The following is a 20,860-nucleotide window of genomic DNA, read 5'->3' on the forward strand; positions in this document are numbered from 1 at the left end:
CAATGATGTTACAGTTCTTGTAGCATCAGAAATGTATATGCTAGGTCTCTTTTCTCTGATAAACTTAAAATAATGATCAAATGCATAAAGATTTGATTCTCAGATTTTTAAAAATCTTTGGACATTTCAGCTTTCTCTGTTTCCAACTCTTCGCACAGCAATATATTCTGGCAGGGCAAGTGTTAGGCAAGACAAGGATGATCCTTACTGTCTGTGCTTTGTCTTACGGTCAACACAGGTCTCTTCAAATTTCAGTAAGTGACTGGGAGCTCCTGGATGACTAGAAGCCTAACAGTACTAAACAGTATAGACCATGTCCACTGTGCCTCAGTCTCTCTCATACTACGTGTAGAAACAGCCAGAGTGGTGGTGGTGGCATTATTGTGGCTGTGCAATTTTTTTTAATGTTTATCCACCCATTTTCTCATACGGCAGTTTGTTTTTAAAAAAATGCTCTTTCAAATGCCTTGCCATATTTGTCATGTCTCTTGTGTCACCTTGTGGAGAAGCTAGGTCTGCATACAATAAAGTGAGGGAGAATATTGGTGACACTGTTTCTTGATTCTGAATCTTTCTGACTGGCTTTTCTACAATAGTTTGGACCCATTTGGATAACACCAAATCCTCCACTTCATTTTGGCCTTGTCTAAAGGACCAAAATTGCTGAATTGCGAAATAATAATTGTTTTCAGTTATTTTGGCCATCTTAGTAACAAAACGGGTTGCTGCAGAGTTGGTCTGATGGTTCTATGTAAAATTTATAATGAAGAAGGAAGAAAATACCAGATGAACCCAGAACTGGCCAATTCTCTTACATGGCTTAACAAGGCCTCGTGCTTTGTAGACCTAGTCATGCCAACACCAAGTAACATAGCACAGAATGAGTATTCTTCATCTCTTTTTTTTTTCCTCCCTACCAACATCTCTTGCTGTTGTCTTTTTGTAGAAAATTTATGTGTATCTTTTTTTTTTTTTTTTTGGGGGGGGGGGCATTTCATGCATAAGTCCCTGATTATCTCATATCTCTTTCAAGAAATAAGTAAATATTTTGTTTTGCTTAGTGGTCAGGAGTGGAGATTATTATTTGTTTGAAACGGATAGCGAAGAGGAGGAAGAGGAAGAATTAAAAAAGGAAGAAGAAGAACCTCCAAGAAGGTCAGCTTTCCAGGTAATTATGAGATTGGGGAAATCATGTCTTTGCTACTTGAAGAGTTTTATTTTTGACAGACCATGATTGCAGGCTTATTCTGCCATATTCATATATGTTGTAGCTCCCAGAAGTTTCTTATTTATGTCTGAAATTGTTTATTCCTCATTAAACAAGGCTGCTTGCTCTCAGCATTGCTGTAATTACCGCTGTGCAAGAACACAATTCCAGTCAGGTGTTCTTTCACTTGCATCAAAACATTTTCTGATGCTAGAAAAAAAAGTAAAGCTTTCTTGATGAACTTTATTTTTCTGTTGCAAGTAGGAGGTGAAGAAGGTTTATCTGGCGTTGCTTTGGATTGCATTAGTGGACTTATATTTCAATATGTGAAATAGTCGATCATGAAAATAACATACTTGCTTTGTTTTGAAACAGATGGTCATTTAGATGTTACTTTGTTTTGAAAATCAGTTGCATTTGTATTGCTATAGATTTGAGAATTTATTAACATAATGAAAGTATCTAACGCAGTTCTGACTTTTTCAGCTTAACTGCCTTTCTTTTTTAGAACCTGCCATACCACTCTCAGTTATATAGCTCACTAGCCTAAGTATAGTGTACTTAGTGAATGGATACTCAATGCTACCCAAGAATGATGATTTGTCAGTAGAGTTACATATGGGATGAAAGCTTACATATTTTTTTTTAATGAAGGAGCCACATATTAGGAGTTATTTCCCATTTGTTATGCTTCAAGGCACCTAGAATTATATCCGTCAAGCTACGTGATGTGTCCGTGAAGAGGCCATTGTCAGTTTGCTGGCCAGGTCTTCTCAAGCTGCCAGGTTACATTCACTTCTGTCTTCCTAATGACTTTGAAAAACTAAATCATTCACGTAGATACCTTGCTCTCATGCTTTCTCACTTGCCCTGTTGCTAACTATGTGTGTTTCTAGATGACTGTGTGTATGTGCATGTGTGCAGCTGGCTTGTCAAATACTAATGACTTAACTTGTTTATTTTTATTCTAATGACTTTTATTCTAACCATCACTCATCATGCAGCAACGGAGAGACCCTGATCATCTTCACCATTTGAATGGATTTCTTGCAATGATTGACTGTTTTCTTTATTCCTAACTTACAAGCAGAGCACATTTTATTCTAGCTTCAATGATTGGCGCATATGAACCTAGTTGATGTAATTGTAGAGACAAACTCATACTGACGTCATATATTAAATTATTAGTTTTTGGTTTTTTTCTACTAATTACTCTTGCTTTGTCCTTCTTTATAGAGAGCTATTGGGAAGTTTGCATCAGCCATTTTAGCCTTGCCAAAGTCTGTCATTAAACTTCCCAAAACTATTCTACAGTATTTAATCAGAGCTACAAAGGTATTTGATGTTTACTGTGTGTGACCCTCTGCTCTGTAGATCTTTAGACAAGCAGATCCCTGTTGCTACATCTGCATTTTCCCTGTTCTATAGATCGTACAACGAAGGAATTATAAGAATTTAAAATATAAACTTTTCCAAAACGAGTTCTGAGAAGGCAAATTTCTTAGTATTTGGTTCTTATTTTTTAGTTGATACCAGAGCCTATCGAAAAATAGAGAGAGAAAATGCAGATACACATCTACTTTCTGTCCTCTTGTAGTTTTGTCTAAGTCACATCTCACTTTCTCACTAGGGTCACATCTGGTTGCATGCATCAGTTATGATGTGTAAAAAGTATAATTTTTTTTTTTCTCAGAAAGCTGGTAAAATTACAAAGAAGTTAATGAAAGACTTATTTTGCTCCATCTTTCTGGCTTCCTGTTAAGTTTCCATCTTCCTAAACTGGATGCCATCTTCCATTTCCCATTCTGAATTCAGTGCATCTCCTTACGAGGCTATGCTGCAGGGTACAGACCATGCAGTGCCTCCTTCCCACATCATCCGGGAGAGCCGAATAAACTGTTTAACAAATTACTTATTAATTCATCTAATGCACAACAGATTATCCAGCTACCTACACTGTAGTCATTTCATTACTGAAAATCATAGATAATGAATTACTATTCTTGTACTTTAAAGAGAGCTGCTTCTCCCAACTTAATCTGAGGTAAGCACCTAAGCTCTTAGGTCTTTATGCTCCTCAGTGTTAACCCAATGGTTTGGATAGTGACCAAGACTAGTGCTTCTCCCATTTCACCTGGGGATATTATTTAAATGTAGGTTATTTAAATTCAGCAGGTCCAGTGGGGCCTACAATTCTGTATTTCTCTCAATTTCCCAGGTGAAGTGCAAGCAGCTGGTCCACCTTGAGTAGTAGGACCCAGAAGTCTAGGTTCCTGCTATTTTTCAAATGCCATGATTCTGATTTTTAGGCAATATTCACTGTTGCCACTTTCCTGGGATTCTTTTTCTTTTCCCATTTAAGACTACCATATGAGTCTCTTCATCCATATAAAAGAATTTATATGAAAGATTATAATGTAATTATCCCCCATCTTACTTTAAAAACAAAACGAAACAAAAAATATCTTACAGACAACATAAAGAAAGTCCTGGATCACTCCTGAATTAAAGGACAGTATGAAACGTAACCAATTTGTTAAGGCTCTCCACTTCAATAAAGTTCTCTCCTGTTTGAAAGATTAAATGCTGCTTTACATAATGAGTTTTCAGTAAAACGAATCCCATTTTTCCTTAATATATATGATAAAATTTAAGATAAAATCAAGGTAAAAGTTAAAATTAAGTTGGGAATACAAGCTAGTGCAGCACTCTTTGGAGAAGCCAGAGATCATTTAAAACGTTTCCATGTATTTTCACTTATCGTTAGTGGTGCTTGTATCTAATGCCCTAGAGAGACCCATCAAATGGATGACAATTACCACTACCAAGTATAAGAACTAGGAATTCTCAGTAAGGAACTTCCACTTCTTGATTCAGGAAGAATAGGGATGTTTCCTCCTCTGCCTTCACTATCAACTTTTTCCTGAAAGAGATGGACTGAGGCCAAACTGACCGTCTATCAAATGTTCCAGGAACTGTAAAATGTTTATATTTCCAAACATCAAAATAATTTACCTACAATTAAGGACTTGTCATACGATTCTCTGCTCCTCCCTGGTTTCCTCTTATTTGCATTATCTAAATTCTCATCTCAGTGAGAAAGAACTGATTGACTGTCATATGTAGAAGCAGGAGTTCCCTTTTAATATAGTCAAATTTTAATGGTTCTCACCCTTTCTACAAGACCTCTTCAATTCAATCCTAAGCTTCTCCTTCTCTCTTTCTCACCCTCCCTCCCAATGGTTTCATTTTCTTCAGAGCAAAAGAATTCCTCCGGCTTGTGCACCTATCACATTCATAAATCCTGAATTACATTTTTATTTTCTTTTATGGGGATTCTTGCATTATCTAAAAGTGATATTCTAATAACATTTTTTTTTAAAGAAGGTCATCGTATTTTGCTCTTAAGCCTGAAAATTTATTTATGTTTAGCAGAATAGATTTTTTTAAAAGAATCAATATTTTGCAGAAGTGAGTTTGCATATCAAGGTACTAAACCTCAGAGATATCTTGACAGGAGTCCCAATTTTATGCTCAGTGAACATCTAACATAAATTCCTTTATGTGGTCCTTTTTCTTCAAATTCCAGTTTATCTCATTTTTCAAAATGTTTTTAGCACAAAATAGGATAATCTTTTTGCCTCCTGGGTTTATTATTCTGAAATAATGCAGTTCTTATATTTGCATCAATTGCCTTTAAGGTTCAGATTTCTACCAATGAGAAGAAATGTTCTTTCTTACTATCCTTTGATCTTTGCATTCCATATGTGGAAAAACTGAAATTTATTTTTATCAACATCACAATGCCTATGTTTTCCTTACACAGTTTTTCAAAGATTTTAGAAATCTGAACAACATGTAGAATAAAATGAACATGTCTGGGTCTACAAGCACCCCTGAAAAACATTTCTTTATAATAATAATAATAATAATAATAATAATAATAATAATAATAAAACCCAGCTTCCCTGAGACCCAGGTGTGTCTGTGGGTGCATGAGGAGCATGACTGCTTGGCTTCGTGATTGCAGATGGCTGACTTTGTATATAAAGGTTTTTGTTTTGTTCCTTTTGCATGACTTGGGAGACTACTGGTGGGCGGCTACTCCAAATTGCTCTATTGTGGTTATCGGTGATAATATATTAATACAACTATTTTCAGCTCTTGAGTGAAAGTGACAAAAGGCAACCAAAAGCACTAGTTTTCCTTTCATAACACTTGGGATAACTCCTTAACCTTAATATCACATTATTTTTCCTCTCCAAACACTAATCAATCTGCAACGCCCTTTCGCAAGTTGCTGGTAACAGCTGTTATTCACAAGGGAAAATATCAAAGGTGCAAAACTATTTTCCCAAAGTAAATGAATAAAAGAAACTGCTTTGTGTTTGACTCAAAGTTTATTTGTGATGGGAGAAAACTAATGATACTTAGCGAGGCATCCAATTTATTCCTGTGGTGTAAAATGAGAAAGATCATAACTAAGTGTCACAAATGGTGGTGATATGTGGGGACTTGGGAGAAACAGTTTCTATAAACCCAAAGTATCTCATGATTATCTGTGATACCAAATGAAATATATTCCTATATGTCTATTTTCATATTTTATTTCATGATAATGAAAATAGCACAGGTCAGTTCAGCATATGAAGGGATATGGGAGAGGGATATTTACTTTGTGTTGGGAGAAAAAATATATATTTCCAAAAGTCAGGAAGCTTGGTGTTGGTCCCTTTTCTTTTAATTCAAATTATTAAAAAGCCAGAAAATAATTGAATTTTCTCCCTTCAGTTTGTTTATCAAGCTTGGATTACTGACCCTAAAACAGCACTCCGACAGAGGCGCAAAGAGAAAAAAAGGTCTGCAAGAGAAGAACAGAAAAGAAAGAGAAAAGGATCTGGGGAGGGTGAGTGTTATGTGGATGCAGCAGGTTCTAGCCAGTACTCTCCATTTCTGTCACCCTTGAATACGAAAGAGGAACTGCAAAGGACAGAAACTTTGGAGAAATAAATTTTTTTAATTCTAAAGAGTGCAAAGATTTTTACTTGGCCTTAATTGCTTGTGTCTGACACTTGGAATGAATTAAAACATGACCTTAAGTTAAGATTCATTTTATAAAATGGGGAGAGAGGCAAAATAAATTCAAAGAAAGTAGAAAGAAAAATTAGTTTTTTAGGCAGATATTAAGTCATAGAAACAAAATACAAGACAAGGCCTAATCATTAAGTAAAAAACTATTCATGAAAAAAAAAAAAAAAAAAGTAAGAAAGATGAACCTTTCACAGTTTAATCAAGAAAAAAGAGAACTCACTCTTAAACAGTACTCAGGAACCAAAAATAGAACATAACTACGAATGCCATATTCAACATTATACTGGTACATTTGAAAGCACATGATAGAAACACATTTCTAAGGGGGGAAAAATTCCAAACTACAAAAATCACACCAAAAGCAAAGTTAAAGTGCAGTGGGACACTCGGGAAAAATATTTTCATTATGTATATCAGACTAAAGATTAGCATTCTGGATATATTAAAAACTCCTAAAAATCAGTAAAAGAAAAATTCAACCCAATGAATGAATGAATATGAAAACAATTCATAAATCAGAAAATAGAAATGGCCTTTTTAGAAGGAGCTCAGCTTACCAGTAATTGAGAAACACAAACTAAGCATTTTGACATTTTGGTTTTTTACCTATAGGATTGGCAAGAACCTAAACATTTGAATATCACTGTTTGGAGTTAGTGGGAAGATAACTGCTTTCACAGACTATGTGTAGTGTTGTAAAGTTGTACTTCCACTTTGAAAAGCAGTGTGTCAATGTCTATGAAAATTTTAAATGTACACATCCTATTAGAGATCAGTTCTACTTCTAGGTGTGTGGCTTAACCTGAAGCAGGTTTTGTACGTGTGGATAAGGACACACGTCTAAGAATATTCATCAAACATTATTTGTTGATAACAAAAAGAAGAGGACTCAAGTAAATTATGTTGCCAATATATTATAGAATACTCTAGTAGTTTAAAAAATGAGATGGATTACTTTGAACTGACTTGGAGAACAATTCCTGTTGTTAAATGAAATAAATAAATTATGTTGAAAATGGCCTGCACATTATGAAATCATTTATGAAACAAAGGAAATCTCAAGATAATATTTTGCATTTTTAGTGGGTGCATATAGTAGTATATAAATGCAAGAGAAAGATCAGAAAGAATATTTAGTAAATGAATAACAGTGGTTACTGTTTTCCTGGAGGTGGTGGAGAGATTGAGATTAAGTGGTATGAGGGAACTTGAGGCTTTTCTGTTACTTTTTTGTTCTTTATGTATAAAGAAAATGTATACATAAATTCTTTGTGAAATTAAAAATAAAAGGAAAACATAAATTCTAATGGAGCTCTAAATTGCAAAACCTCTCTCTTTTTTGACCATTCTGCCCTCTGCTACCTCCTAGTAACTTTAATTTTTACTTTATTGGTTTAAAAAGACAGAATTAAGACTGAGCTAATGTAACAAGTCAAGCAGTAAAGAGGTAAATGCACAATCTGCCCTGGAAACCTATCCACTAAGCTACCAAATTCTCACAATATGTTTCGTTCACTTGCATTCCTTTCTCATGGGAGTAAGTACGTGTGTTCAGGCATGGTTTCCTTTGTTTGATTTTCAAAACTGAGTTCATACAATACAAACTGCTGTATGTTCATTAGTAATATATCATGAATATTTCTCCAATTAAGTATTTATAAAACCATATCATCCTTTTTTAATAGCTGCAAAATATTCTATAATATGGATATGCATAATTTATTCACCTACTCCACCACTAATGGACGTAAAGTTTGCTTCCAGATTTTTCTACAATGAACAACGCTATCATAGATATCTGCACACAGAAATTCACATACAATTGCATGCACATGTGTGTATTTGAATGCATAACAAATTTCAGGAAGAACATATACTTTCCACAGAATACATTATCAAAAGTGAAATTACTGGGTTAAAGGGTGTGCCTTTTTTTTTTTTTTTTTTTTGGACTTCAATAGATATTTTCCCAAACAGTTTTACTAATTAACACTACAATGTGTAAGGTATAAGAGTGTCCATTTCCCGGTAGCCTCCACCAGGATATTATTACTCTTTTTATTTGTCTTTCTCAAGCATCATAAATGGCTTTTATTTTCATTTGAGTTTTCATAACTAATAAGACTGAATTTTTTTTCTTGGTAATTTGTACTCCCAAATCTAAGATTTATACATTTTTAACATTTTCCATAATATTATTTTATTCAGCTGTTTGTCCTTATTAATTTAGGGAATATTTATATGTTAGGGATATTGCTTTTTCTCAAGTGTTAAAATATTTTTTTCCAATCCAATGTTTATCCTTTGATTTAGTTTATGGTATATGTTATCTAAACAATTTTTAATTTTTTCTGGTGTCAAATAGATCTAAATTTCTTTTTGTGGTTTCTAAGTTCCCATTTTACTTAAGAAAGCCTTCCCCCAAATATTATGCTAATGTTTTCTTATATTTCCTCCTAATTTTATTTATTTCAAAATTTTTATTCTATGAAATAGAGATTTAATTCATTTATTTTCAGATGGATAGACAATCATGCTATCCCTATTTATCAAATGATTCCTCCTTTTCCTATTAAATTTAAATACTATTTTTGTTAATATTATCCTTCCATTTACTATTAGGTATGTTTCTAGACTCTGTATACTGATCCACTATCCTACTATCTAGCTCTGGGCCAATGTCATCTATTTTTTAGTCCAGTAGCTATAGAGTTAGTGAGTTTTGCACACTCCCCTCATTACCCCCTTTCTTTCCTTCAAAATTGTGTTTGCTATTCTTAGACATTTGTTCCTCCAAAATTATTTGACCAGTTCTAAAAATGTGTCCTTTAATCATCTTGTAAATATCTCATTATTCTGTATCATAAAGATTATTTCATGCGTAAAGTCACTACCATTTACCTATAAATCAGAGGCAAATAATTAAAAAATATTCAGACTAAAGAAATATATTTATTTCTTTAATAAATATTTGTTTAGCACTTTCTTGGTACAAGGCATCATCTCTTCTATGTTACTTCCAGACAGATAAGGCACATAGATCCTGTCCTGAAGTGCCAGGCACTGTTGTAAGTGCTTTTTATGTAGTAACTCGTTTGATCCTCACAACAGCCCAGGGCATTTTATTCTCCCTGCCCTACAAATGATGAAATGAGGTCCCAGAGAGTGAAGTGACCTGCCTAAGGTCACACAGCCATACAGTGAGTGGTGGGTCTGGAATTTATAACAGGTATCCTGACTCTAGACCCTTCTATCTTAACCTATAATAACCCAAGTATAGGAGTGGGGAAAAAAAACAATGAAATAGGAACAACAAAATTCCATTTAAAATATAAGTATAAATAAAATACTGTGGGACCAGAGGAGAGAAGATGACTTGTAGCCAAGAATGTAAGGGAATGCAATGCCTCTTGAAAAAGACAATGGTTGAATAGACTCTGACATTCTGACAGAAGAAAGCAAGACCATGTGTGAAAAATAAAGATCAGATCCACATTGCTGGAAAGATAAGCTGTGATACACAGTAGTAGAATATAAGTTTGGGAAGATTAACTAGAGTGAGATCAGTTTGATAGGGTTACCAAATAAAATACAAGAAAACCAGTTAAATTGGAAACTTTTATATAAACAATAATTTTTTTTTTTTTTAGCTTAGAAATAATTTCAGTATATTTCATGGCTCTTATGCAAAATGAAAAATTATGAAAAAATATCTGTTGTTTACCTTAAATTAAAATATAATTGGTTATCCTGTTTTCACTTGCTAAATCTGACAACCTTAGTCTTAAACAAGAGGCTAACAAATAAAGTGAAATCCTATGATGTCATTTTTAGGTAATGACACACTAAAATTTGTAACATTATCCCAAGATATTCAAAATTTAAAGTTCAAGTATGTGTCAGGGGTCAGCAAACTTTTCTGTAAAAGGCCAGATAGTAAATATTTTAAGCTATGCAGGCCATAAGTCTCTGTTGCAACTCAACTCTGCCATTGTAGGGTAAAAGCAGCCACAGACAATACATAAATAAAAGGGCATGGCTGTGTTCCATTAAAATTTGAATTTTACATAATTTTCATGAGCACAAAATATTATTTTTTAGATTTCTTTTAACTATTAAAAATATGAAAACCATTCTGAATTTACAGGCTGTTTAACAACAGAAAGCAGGAAAGATTTAGCCAGAGGATTGTAGTTTACCCATCCCCGGGTATCCATAATTCTTATTCTGGAGTGAGCAGAATCTGAAATCTATGAATTCTTACGACGTTTCCCCAGGAACTCTTAAAATAGTCAAAATATCCTAAGATTTAATTTAAAAATTCATTTTAATCCAGAAGAGTAAGTGTTGACATTTAATATACCCTTAAAGAATCTAACTCATGTTTATTGAACACACTTGACAGGGCCTGTGGAGTGGGAAGACCGAGAGGATGAACCCGTCAAAAAGAAATCTGATGGACCAGGTAACAAAAGATACAAATATGAGCAGGGGGAAAGTTGAAAATGCTACTTCCCAGGTGGTGTGTAATGGAATGCTGCCTAAAAATAATTAATCAAATACTGTCTTGGACTATGACTAAATAATTGGTGTCCTTTGAAATCTCATCTTTAGTGAAATTGCACAGTGACTCCTCAAAGTAGATCTGACCTTTACATTGTTGGATTAAATGTTGGACTAAAGTCAGTTTATAAATTATTGTATCCAAGTACCTATGAAGGGGGTGTTAGGAAGCAAATTATAAATGTCCTATGGAAGCCATCAGAATAGAGGCACAAAAAATATTGGCAATTAATTTCAAAAAGCACATAAAGAAGGAATTAAATGAAAGGTAAGTAGAATTGGGGAAATGAGAAGTACTCTGGAAGCTTGGGCCAACCTCCCCATTTTGTGAAGGGAAAACCAAATCCCAATGACTTTGCTCAGGATTTTATAGCTACAGTCAGGGACAGAATCCATGTCTTCTAACTCCAGCTCAGTCAAGGTGCCATTTGGGCTCCACATAGTATGTGATTGGGAGGAAGATTTTTCCATGAAGGAAAAAGAAAAAGAAAAAAAAAGGCAAAACAAATCTTCCAAATGAAATGAACCCTAATGCCTCTCTACTTCTATTTCCTCTATTGCACAGGGTTGGAACGCCTGTGTACATTATTTATCAGCCAGCACATTTTTTTCAGACTCTTTTACTCTGGACACAAATACTTCCAAGTATGTCACCTGTTGGCACAAAATGAGACTTCTTAAAGGCTGTCTAACACCCTCTGTGGCACAATTCTTAGACCTGGCCTCCGTTTCCAGATAACTTGACTCACGTGCATGTGGAGCCAGATATTCTATTATTGCTGAAAAGCTTTGTGCAATAATAGTGGCTAACATTCTAGCTTGCACATCCTCTTTGCCAGGCAGTTTTCCAAGACTTTTAGACATATTAACTTGTTTCACCCCCTCAAAAACCCTCTTCTCCATTTAACAGATAAGAAACTGAGACAGAGAACGATTAGCTAACTTTTCAAAGTCTGCATAATCACTAAGGAGTAGAGTTGGAACTTGAACCTGAAGAGTCTGAAACCAGAGTTTGTGCTCTTAACGACTATGTCTTACTGCCTCTATGATTAAAAATAAGTAAAAATAAAACTCCTAATTTCATGTGCTAATTTGTGATCACTCAGGTTAATAAAGTGCATGGCATGCATGTCTCCAACACAGTTTAGTTTTACCATCAAGACCACCAAAAGCAAAACTGTGAAATAATTATGTTTATCTTCACCACCTCTGAGGAAATAATGGTGAATATGAGAAAAAAAGTGTCAAAAAATATAAGATGCTGCTAAATCTTTATTAATACTTGTAAGTAACCCCAAGTTCTTCAGCCTCTCAGGGTCAATCTTGCCTTTGATGTCTACATGAAACTGGTAGAGGTTCTAGCCAAACTACTGTGGGAAACGCATGCCTTGCTCAAGATCAAAACAAAAGCAGTAGTGTGGGGTGGAAAGAGAAATCTAGGTGTTACCGGCCCTCTCAGACTCAGAATTACTCTTCTGTGGAATCTGTAGCATCTCACTCCATTTAGCTTCTTTGCTCAATGAAGGATAGATACTCTCTCATTTCCCTTCTTCCTAAAGTACACCTCATGTAAGGCTGTTAGGTGCAACACCGATTTATCGAGGTTTTGGGGGGATAGTTGGAGGCAGTGACAGCATAGGCAGGAAACTGCATCAAAGGGTAAGTCGGGGATCAGTCTTCCTGCCTCAGAGGCATCTCACTAGCTGGTGCCTCTGGGACCTGGCTTCACAGCCAGGAGTCTAGGACCCTTCCCACCAGGTATGTCTCAATCATTTCCCCATCTCCTTTTCCAGATTCCTAGTTTTCTTCCCCAGGTATCAGCTGGCCACTTCAAGATTCTTGTTACTCCAGTGGGTAGAACTGTTTAACTCTTCTTTGTCTCTCTTGCCCATCTAGACTATGTCCGGAGACCATCCCATATACATCTAAGCTTCTTCTGATGGTTTTCCTTTTGAAAAATGCAAACTTTACCTGCCTTCCTCCTAGGCTACACAATTAATAAATAACTTTTTTTTTTTTTTTTTTTACCATTACAAAGATAAACTGATTCACACTGTGACATGAGAATTAAAGTAGAGAGAGAAGATTGGTGGAGAGCAGGGATGAGTCACCCAGTGGTCATATCTGATTATACTGGATTAGAGGTCAGGAAACTATACAACCTTGAGCCAAATCCCACCTGCTACCTGTTTTTATATTAGCTAAGAATGATTTTTATATTTTTAATGGTTGAAAAAAATCAAATAAAGAAGAGTATTTCATGACATAAAAATTATGAAATTCAAATTTCAGTGTCCATAAATAATGTTTTATAGGAAACCCAGACACTATTACAGACACAATGGCAATCAAAGCTGAGCTTGTCACACTGGGCAGCTTTCCCTTCCTTGGGTTGGCAGAGTCACAGCCGTAGATAAGGAAGAGAACCCAAGTACATCAGGAATTTCATGACTTCTGTTGGTTTAGGGAGGGTTGATCCCATGTGCAGTGTTTTGTAGTTAGCACAGCTCAGTATAATTAAAAATAATGAATAGTTCAATGGTATACATATGCCCTTAGTATGTGTACTGAGCTCTTTACAAAATAGCTTTAAGCTGATTTAACTGAAATGCAACTGTAATAGGAAGCATCAAATTCTTCCTGAATCAACAGAATTGTTTCCAACAGTAAGTATTACTTAAGAAAGAAAGCAACTTATAGAAAAAGCTTTAAGGATCCAGTTACCTGGATAGATACTCTTTCTATCCCTATGTCAATAACAGAAATATCTTTGAATGCCATCTCTACTTTTAATCAACACTCCTATCTGTATATGAATTTATTCTGACAGATGTTTTGACCAAAGGTTAACAATTCTATCCTCATTTGGTTTTGTTGCTGGTGCTGCATGTGTAGAAAGACCCAGTGGTAGCTTCCTATATACACTGCAGTCCTCCTCCACTCCCCGCACCATGCTTAGTGTCAAGGGCCCCACTCCACATTAGCTATGGATGGCCAAACACAGGTCTACCTTTGATAAAACACCACCATGACACACCCAGCAAAATGGTTGATGGCATATTGTTCTTTTGAAATCTTGTTTCTTTTCCTTCCTTCTAGATAATATCATCAAGAGGATATTTAATATTTTGAAATTTACCTGGGTCCTCTTTCTGGCAACAGTGGATAGTTTCACAACTTGGCTTAACTCCATTTCAAGGGAGCATATTGACATATCTACAGTTCTGAGAATTGAAAGATGCATGTTAACCAGAGAAATTAAAAAGGTAATACTATTGGTATAATTCTTTTTGCTCTTTCCCACATTATAAAGATTGTAAATGTCAATATCCAGAACTCCAAGTAGGAAAAGACAAATCCTTTCTTCACAGATAGTCTTTGCTTAACACTTTTGTTTTTATGTGTATTTAAATCTGTTCCATGTTCAGGATTAAAATAATCGGACACTATGCATGCATACCACACACACACACACACAAACACACACACATACACACGAGAGTCCTGGGGATAGTGGCCAGTTTATTCATTCTATTCTATCCCATCACCACAGTTTGCAGGTGCAGACTGTGCTATCTAATAAAGGCTTATGTTTTTTAGTCTGGGAAGTTTGATCTGAAACTTCTCATAGGAAATTTTAGAACATATGCAGAGCAACAAAATATAGTCACATAAGGTTTATAGATTATATTAAAAAATAATAGTTCATTTCTGGAAAAATTACTTTTATCTACATACTTATCACACATAACTACAAAATTATCTACCTATGAGAAGGGATTTCTTTTTAAATTTTTATTGAAAAATAATTGACATATAACATTTTATTAGTTTCAGGTATACAACATAATGAATATATATATATATATATATATATATATATATATATATATATATATATATATAAAATGAGTTGAATACATACATATATAAAATGAGATGATCACCACAGTAAGACTACTTAACACCCATCACCATACATAGTTACAATTTTTTTTCTTCCTGATGTGAACTTTAAAATCTGCTCTCTTAGGAACTTTCAAATACAGTACTCCCCACTTATCCATGGTTTCAGTTATCCTCAATCAACCAAAATCCAAAAATATTAAATGGAAAATTCCAGAAATTAACAATTCATAAGTTTTAAATTGTTTACCGTTCTGAGTAGTGTAATGAAATATCATGCCATCCCTCTCCATCCCACCCAGGATGTGAATCATCCCTTTGTCCAGAATCTCTTCTGTGCTCCCACCTGTTAGTCACTTAGTAGCACTTGGTTAAAAGATCGATGTAGAAGTATCACAGTGCTTGTATCCAAGTCACCCTTATTTTACTTAATAATGGCCCCAACGTGTGAGAATAGTGATGCTGGCAATTCAGATATGCCAAAGAGAAGCCATAAAGTGCTTTTTCCTAAGTGAAAAGGTGAAAGCTCTTGATTTAATAAAGAAATAAAAAAATACTGTATGCTAAGGTTACTAAGATCTATGGTAAGAAGGAATCTTCTGTTGGTGAAATTGAGAAGAACAGAAGAGATATCTGTGCTACTTTACTGAGAGATAGACCATATTCACATAACTTTTATTATTAGTCATTGTTGTGAATCTTTTAATGGGCCTAATTTAAAAATTAAACTTTATCATACATATGTATGTATAGGAAAAAAACATAGTATATGTAGGGTTTAGTACTATCCAAGGTTCAGGCACCCACTGGGGATCTTAGAACTTATCTTCTATGTATAAGGATGGACTCCTGAATACAAAACAATATTATTAACTATAGTCATGCTGTGTATTACATCCCAAGACATTTATTTTATAACAGCAAATTTGTTCCTTTTGACCATCTTCATCCACAAACAATTCTTGTTTAGCATTACCGAGTATTATTGAGTACCATTAATTAAATAAGTTGACATCAGTGCTCAACTGTCTAGCTTTGTTTTAATCCACTCAAGGTGTGCATGAAAGCTGAGTTGTCAGAAATGCCAGGTGGCTACATGGGCAAGTAAGAACTGTGACAATGTCTCCTTCACTACAGGGCAATGTTCCAACTCGGGAAAGCATCCACATGTACTATCAGAACCACATCATGAACCTTTCCAGAGAGTCTGGACTGGATGCAATTGATGGCCGTCCTGGTGCTTCTTCAGGTGCACAGACAGCTCACAGGATGGATAGCTTAGATTCACATGACAGTATCTCCAGGTATTTTATGTTCTAAAAATTGGGTTTCCTTTTCACAAAGGTAAAAGAGGTGGACTTCATCAATTTGAGAAATGAATGTCTGAGGTGAAAGTTAATCAAAACTTACATGGATCCCCACCCTCTTCAGGCTATCTCCACATGTACAACAAAGCAAAAGAAATGTCCTCCCCTAGACGGAACCAGATAAAACTGGGGATCAATGAAAAACTTTTAGAAACACATGTATGATTCATAGGCACAGGATAGAGATTTCCAAGCTGGAGGAAAGTAAGAATGAATCTTCCCAATGACAAAATTACTATTTGTGTCAAGGGCTACATCTTTAACTCCTTTCAAAAATTCCATTCCACAAAGTACCTTCTATATGAGAATCTTCTACCATCTGTTGCTATCTTTGGTATTTTCCTTTCAGAATTGTTACTTTATAATTCATAATAAAAGTTCTAGAAGTGATTCTGTCAGCTTCCATCTTCCCTGAGTTTTATGATAATTCGCCATGGACCAGCACCAAGCACTGTGCATGGGTTACCTCACTTTATCCTTCTAAGACCCTAGGAGATGCATACTACAAGGTGTGATCAAACAATACAGTGAACGTTTAAATTAAAAAAAATTACAGTAAAAGACACATTGCCATCAATCTCCTTCAAAATACTCCCCCTCGCTTTAAACACACTTACCCCATCATTCTTGCCACTTTCTGAAGCAGTTCTGGAAGTCCTCTTTCGTGAATATCTTTAGTTGCACTGTTGTGGCTGCCTCGATGTCCTGAATCATTTTGACTTTGGGGAAGAGCTGTAAGTCGCACGGTGTCAGATCCGGTGGATAAGGTGGATGAGGACATATCGTAATGTTTTTATTTGACAGGAATTGCTGTACCAGAAGCAATGTGTGACAAGGAATGTTGTCATGATAGAGGATGAGTTACAGCACACTTTAAAACACACCTTCTCTCAACCTTGCCAGAGAGTCTGGACTGGACGCAATTGACGACTGTCCTAATGCTGCTTCAAGTGTACAGACAGCCCCCAGGATAGATAGCTTAGATTCACATGACACTATCTCCAGGTATTTTATGTTCTAACCAATGGGTTTAGTCGGTCACACCCAACTGACTGCACCGAACAAGTTGAAACTTGTCACACACTGTTACTAAGTTTCGATGTGCCGCTTTCTGTATTGAAGATCCCTGCTTTTCCGTTAGATGACACTTGGCAGCAGCATTCACCATATTTGTTGATCAAAACAGAAAGGCTCTGTGTCACACATCAATTCTGGTATACAGCAATTTCCATCAAATAAAAACATTATGGTGTGTCCTCATCCACCTTATCCACCGGATCTGGCATTGTGCGACTTCTGGCTCTTCCCCAAAGTCAAAATGATTCAGGACGTCGAGGCAGCCACAATAGCACAACTAAACACACTCACAAAAGAGAACTTCCAGAACTGCTTCCAAGTGCGGCAATAATGATGGAATAAGTGTGTCCAAAGCAAGAGGGAGTATTTTGAGGGGGATTAATGGCAATGTGTCTTTTACTGTAATAATTTTTTAAATTTGCCGTATTTTTTATCACACCTCATATTATTATCCCCATTTTGCAGACAAAGTTCAGTTACAGAGAGGTTAACTAACTTACCCAAAGTCACACAGTTCAGAAGTATATAAATGCAGACCCAGGATCCAAAACCACCGAGTTCAGCTCAGAGCCCAACCTCTCAACCACCATGGTGTGCTACCTCTCACTGCCTCTTCTGCTCTTCAGACAGACTGAGAATTGACCTGTCTTTCTTACCGGCTATCCCAGAAAAGCCTATTAATTCTTTGCAGCACAGTGTTCTAGATCGTTGCTGTCAATTGCAGAGATTTTGCTTTCAAGTTAAAGCAGAAGTCCTATCTTAAGAGGAAAATGACATGTCTAAGGTGATTAGTTAGAATGGATTAATCACATCTTGTGTCCATCTTCATAGATAAAGAGTTATGTCACTGAGGACATTCATGTATTTATTGTTTTAATTAAATGTGTTAAAAAGCACCTATTGTATGCCAGGACCTGGGCTTGATTCTGGGATAAGCACATAAAGATATGTCATCTCTAGGTAGTTTGAGCCTGGGAAGGAAAACCCATCCTCGGGATTATCTGTGGAGTCCTGGGCTACGATTCCTGCTGTATAAGGACATCATAGATGAGCTGTATTCCCATGGCTGGTTTAGAAGCTCCTGGATTACCACCAGTCACACTTCATATGCTGAGCAAGGCACCAGGGCCTGGTGGACTATTTGTCCTTCACAAACACTGAATCTGTTACAAGATGAAACAGAGAAAGGAACTGAGAGTATTTTATTAATACCAAGATACCAAACCCAATATAGATAACTAGTAGCTGAAATTGCAACCTGAATGGGGAGATGTGGGTAAAAAGGCTTTTCTTTTGAAGTGCTATTGTTAGCTGTTACAAAATTGCTGTATTTGAGCTTTTGCAAGTGTGTCTGTTCTTTTGCTACCCAATAATTATCTATTTGATGCAGATCTATATTTATTGGTTTGAAAAGATATTTGAGATTATATATTAGATAGATAGATAGATAGATAGATAGATAGATAGATGATAGATAGATAGATAGATAGATAGATAGATCCCTCAAGTTTTAAAGTAGTACACATTTTAACTTCATTTTTATCTTTTTAAAAATATATGTATTCACGCATACATTGATTTATATTTGATTTTTGTTCAGATAAAATTTCTCATGGATATAACCCCTCCAGTCCTCCTAAAATATGTATTGATTCTTTTAAAGTCCTTTGAGGGATAATAAAAGACATTATATATTTTTTCTTTTAATTTGGGAGAAAAATCTCTCCTTATTTATAAGTTCCAAAGTAATAGATTATTTCAGCTATTATATATTTTTGTGAACAGCAGAAACACTTAGTCCAGAAACTCTTACGGGTTCCAAGGTCAAAATATTTATTTGCTAACTGAGATGCTGTTTAAGATGCTTTTAATTCCTATAATAAAATAATTGATTATTAGAACAAATTGCATAGCAATAAGCTTAATTTCCTCATTCTCTTTCTACCCAAACATACACACATTTTTCAATAATTAATTTCTGAACCCATTGGTAATATCAACGTTACAACATGAAAATGTTGTATTATGTCCCTGGGTCAGCAATTCTGGCAGTGCCTCCTGTGTGTCTTCCTGAAATTGTCCTACAATCAGCATTTTTGAAAGGGGGCTTCTTTCTCCTTTGACAGACTTCACTGACACAAAAAATCATTGTTATTTATATTTTATTTTTTGCAAACCATAAAAACTGTCCTATTTGGAGGCTGCCAACCTTCTTAAATGTGTTCTTGCACGAATTCTCTCTGTATCTACAGATTAATTATTTAAACTGAATTATTTTACCTTTATTTCACTTTCCTGCTAACTGAGAGTTCATTTTGATCCCCATTCTATCCACACTCTTATGTATTCCAAGTTACTTCATGGTAGCTATTCCTTTCATAATAAAGGGAGACCACATGGGCATGTGTGCAGAAGTGGACAGGTGTGTGGGCAGTGAGGTCAGGGAAGGCAAGATTTTCTAAATGTAGTGAATTTTAAGATGCTGACTAATGCTGTTTCCCAGTTACAGGGGTGAATAAAGGTGAACTGGGGAATCTAAAAGTTTCCAACCCCACCCATTTTATAACCTATTCCTGACCAGACAACCATTTTTCAAGAAAACAAAAGAATGGTTGGAGAAGAAAAATGCTGAGATACTCTAGATGTACATTTTCTAAAACATATTCCTTTTATTTGTTAATTTTTTGCATAGCATGGACAGTGCTGTTTTATATATATTGAATATGGACAGGGTCTGAGGCAAACAGTGTTTTCCTTTTTCTGATTCCCAAAATAAAAGGCTTCAGACAGCTCTGGTAAACTTAACTGAAAGTCATGTTCATATCAGCTGGGAGTATTTCCTCCCACAGGTTGAAGAATACAGGCATAGTATATATTTCAGTTATTGCATATGTGCATCTGTTCTTCAAAAAATATGCCGTCCCATAATGTGATTTACAGTATTTTTAAATGAATTTTTTTAACCTCCCTTCTTGCCTTGTTTTATAATACAGAAATTTGTGTTGTTGTTACCTGGCTCCCTAAGCTTGGCATGTATAAAGGGGAATAGATGGAATAACCTTTCTTCATTGATTTGTGATGAAACTAACAGTGGTTGGTAATAGATTTTCATGAACCTCTTTTGAAATTTCATGAAGCTATGTACTGTCTCCCAAAGGGAAAAGTGCACAGAAATATAAATTTTTTCCATAAGATTTCAAGGAGTTCACACCCCTGAATATCATACATGAACCTTGATTTAAAATAGTGGCTCCAGAATAAATTTTGAAGCATATGACTCAAAGAGAACAAAGAGAATATTAGAGAGTGAATTGAAAATAAATTGTCCATAAAATAAACATACATGATTCCTGTGTTAGTGAGTTTCAACTGCACAACCGTTAACAATCTATCCAATTAAGAAATTAACTAAAATTATAAATCACAACTTAGGAGAGACAAAACAGAAGAAGGAAGAGGAGGAGGAGGACTATTTAAAATAAAATCGAATAACTTCCCTTAAATCTAATTCACGATTACAAGTATAAAACTGTACCCATGATCAAAAATCATGAAGTAGAAAATACTTAAAATTCATTGATTGCTCTTTTAACAAAGACTGTCAAAATAGCCCCCCCAATTTAAAAATGGTCAACCAACCAATAAATGT

At 35.2% G+C, this 20,860-nt stretch overlaps 1 protein-coding gene across 7 annotated transcripts in view; it reads left to right on the forward strand.

The window, feature by feature from the left end:
- PIEZO2 (piezo type mechanosensitive ion channel component 2) overlaps window positions 1-20,860 on the forward strand; it is a 436,387-nt gene that overhangs the window by 373,877 nt on the left and 41,650 nt on the right. For all 7 annotated transcript variants that reach the window (XR_016021128.1, XM_088797899.1, XM_088797898.1 and 4 more), the window contains 5 exons: window positions 1,062-1,168; window positions 5,999-6,113; window positions 10,704-10,763; window positions 13,961-14,127; window positions 15,905-16,071. Coding sequence is in view for 6 of the 7 variants with exons in the window: in XM_088797899.1 (XP_088654025.1) it covers window positions 1,062-1,168; window positions 5,999-6,113; window positions 10,704-10,763; window positions 13,961-14,127; window positions 15,905-16,071 (616 nt within the window). In the remaining variant the exon portion in view is untranslated. The remainder of the gene's footprint in view (window positions 1-1,061; window positions 1,169-5,998; window positions 6,114-10,703; window positions 10,764-13,960; window positions 14,128-15,904; window positions 16,072-20,860) is intronic.

The sequence above is a fragment of the Rhinolophus sinicus genome, chromosome 4 (assembly GCF_057876585.1).
Source record: "Rhinolophus sinicus isolate RSI-liver-muscle chromosome 4, RSI-T2T, whole genome shotgun sequence".
In the NCBI taxonomy this organism is placed as follows: Eukaryota; Metazoa; Chordata; class Mammalia; order Chiroptera; family Rhinolophidae; genus Rhinolophus; species Rhinolophus sinicus.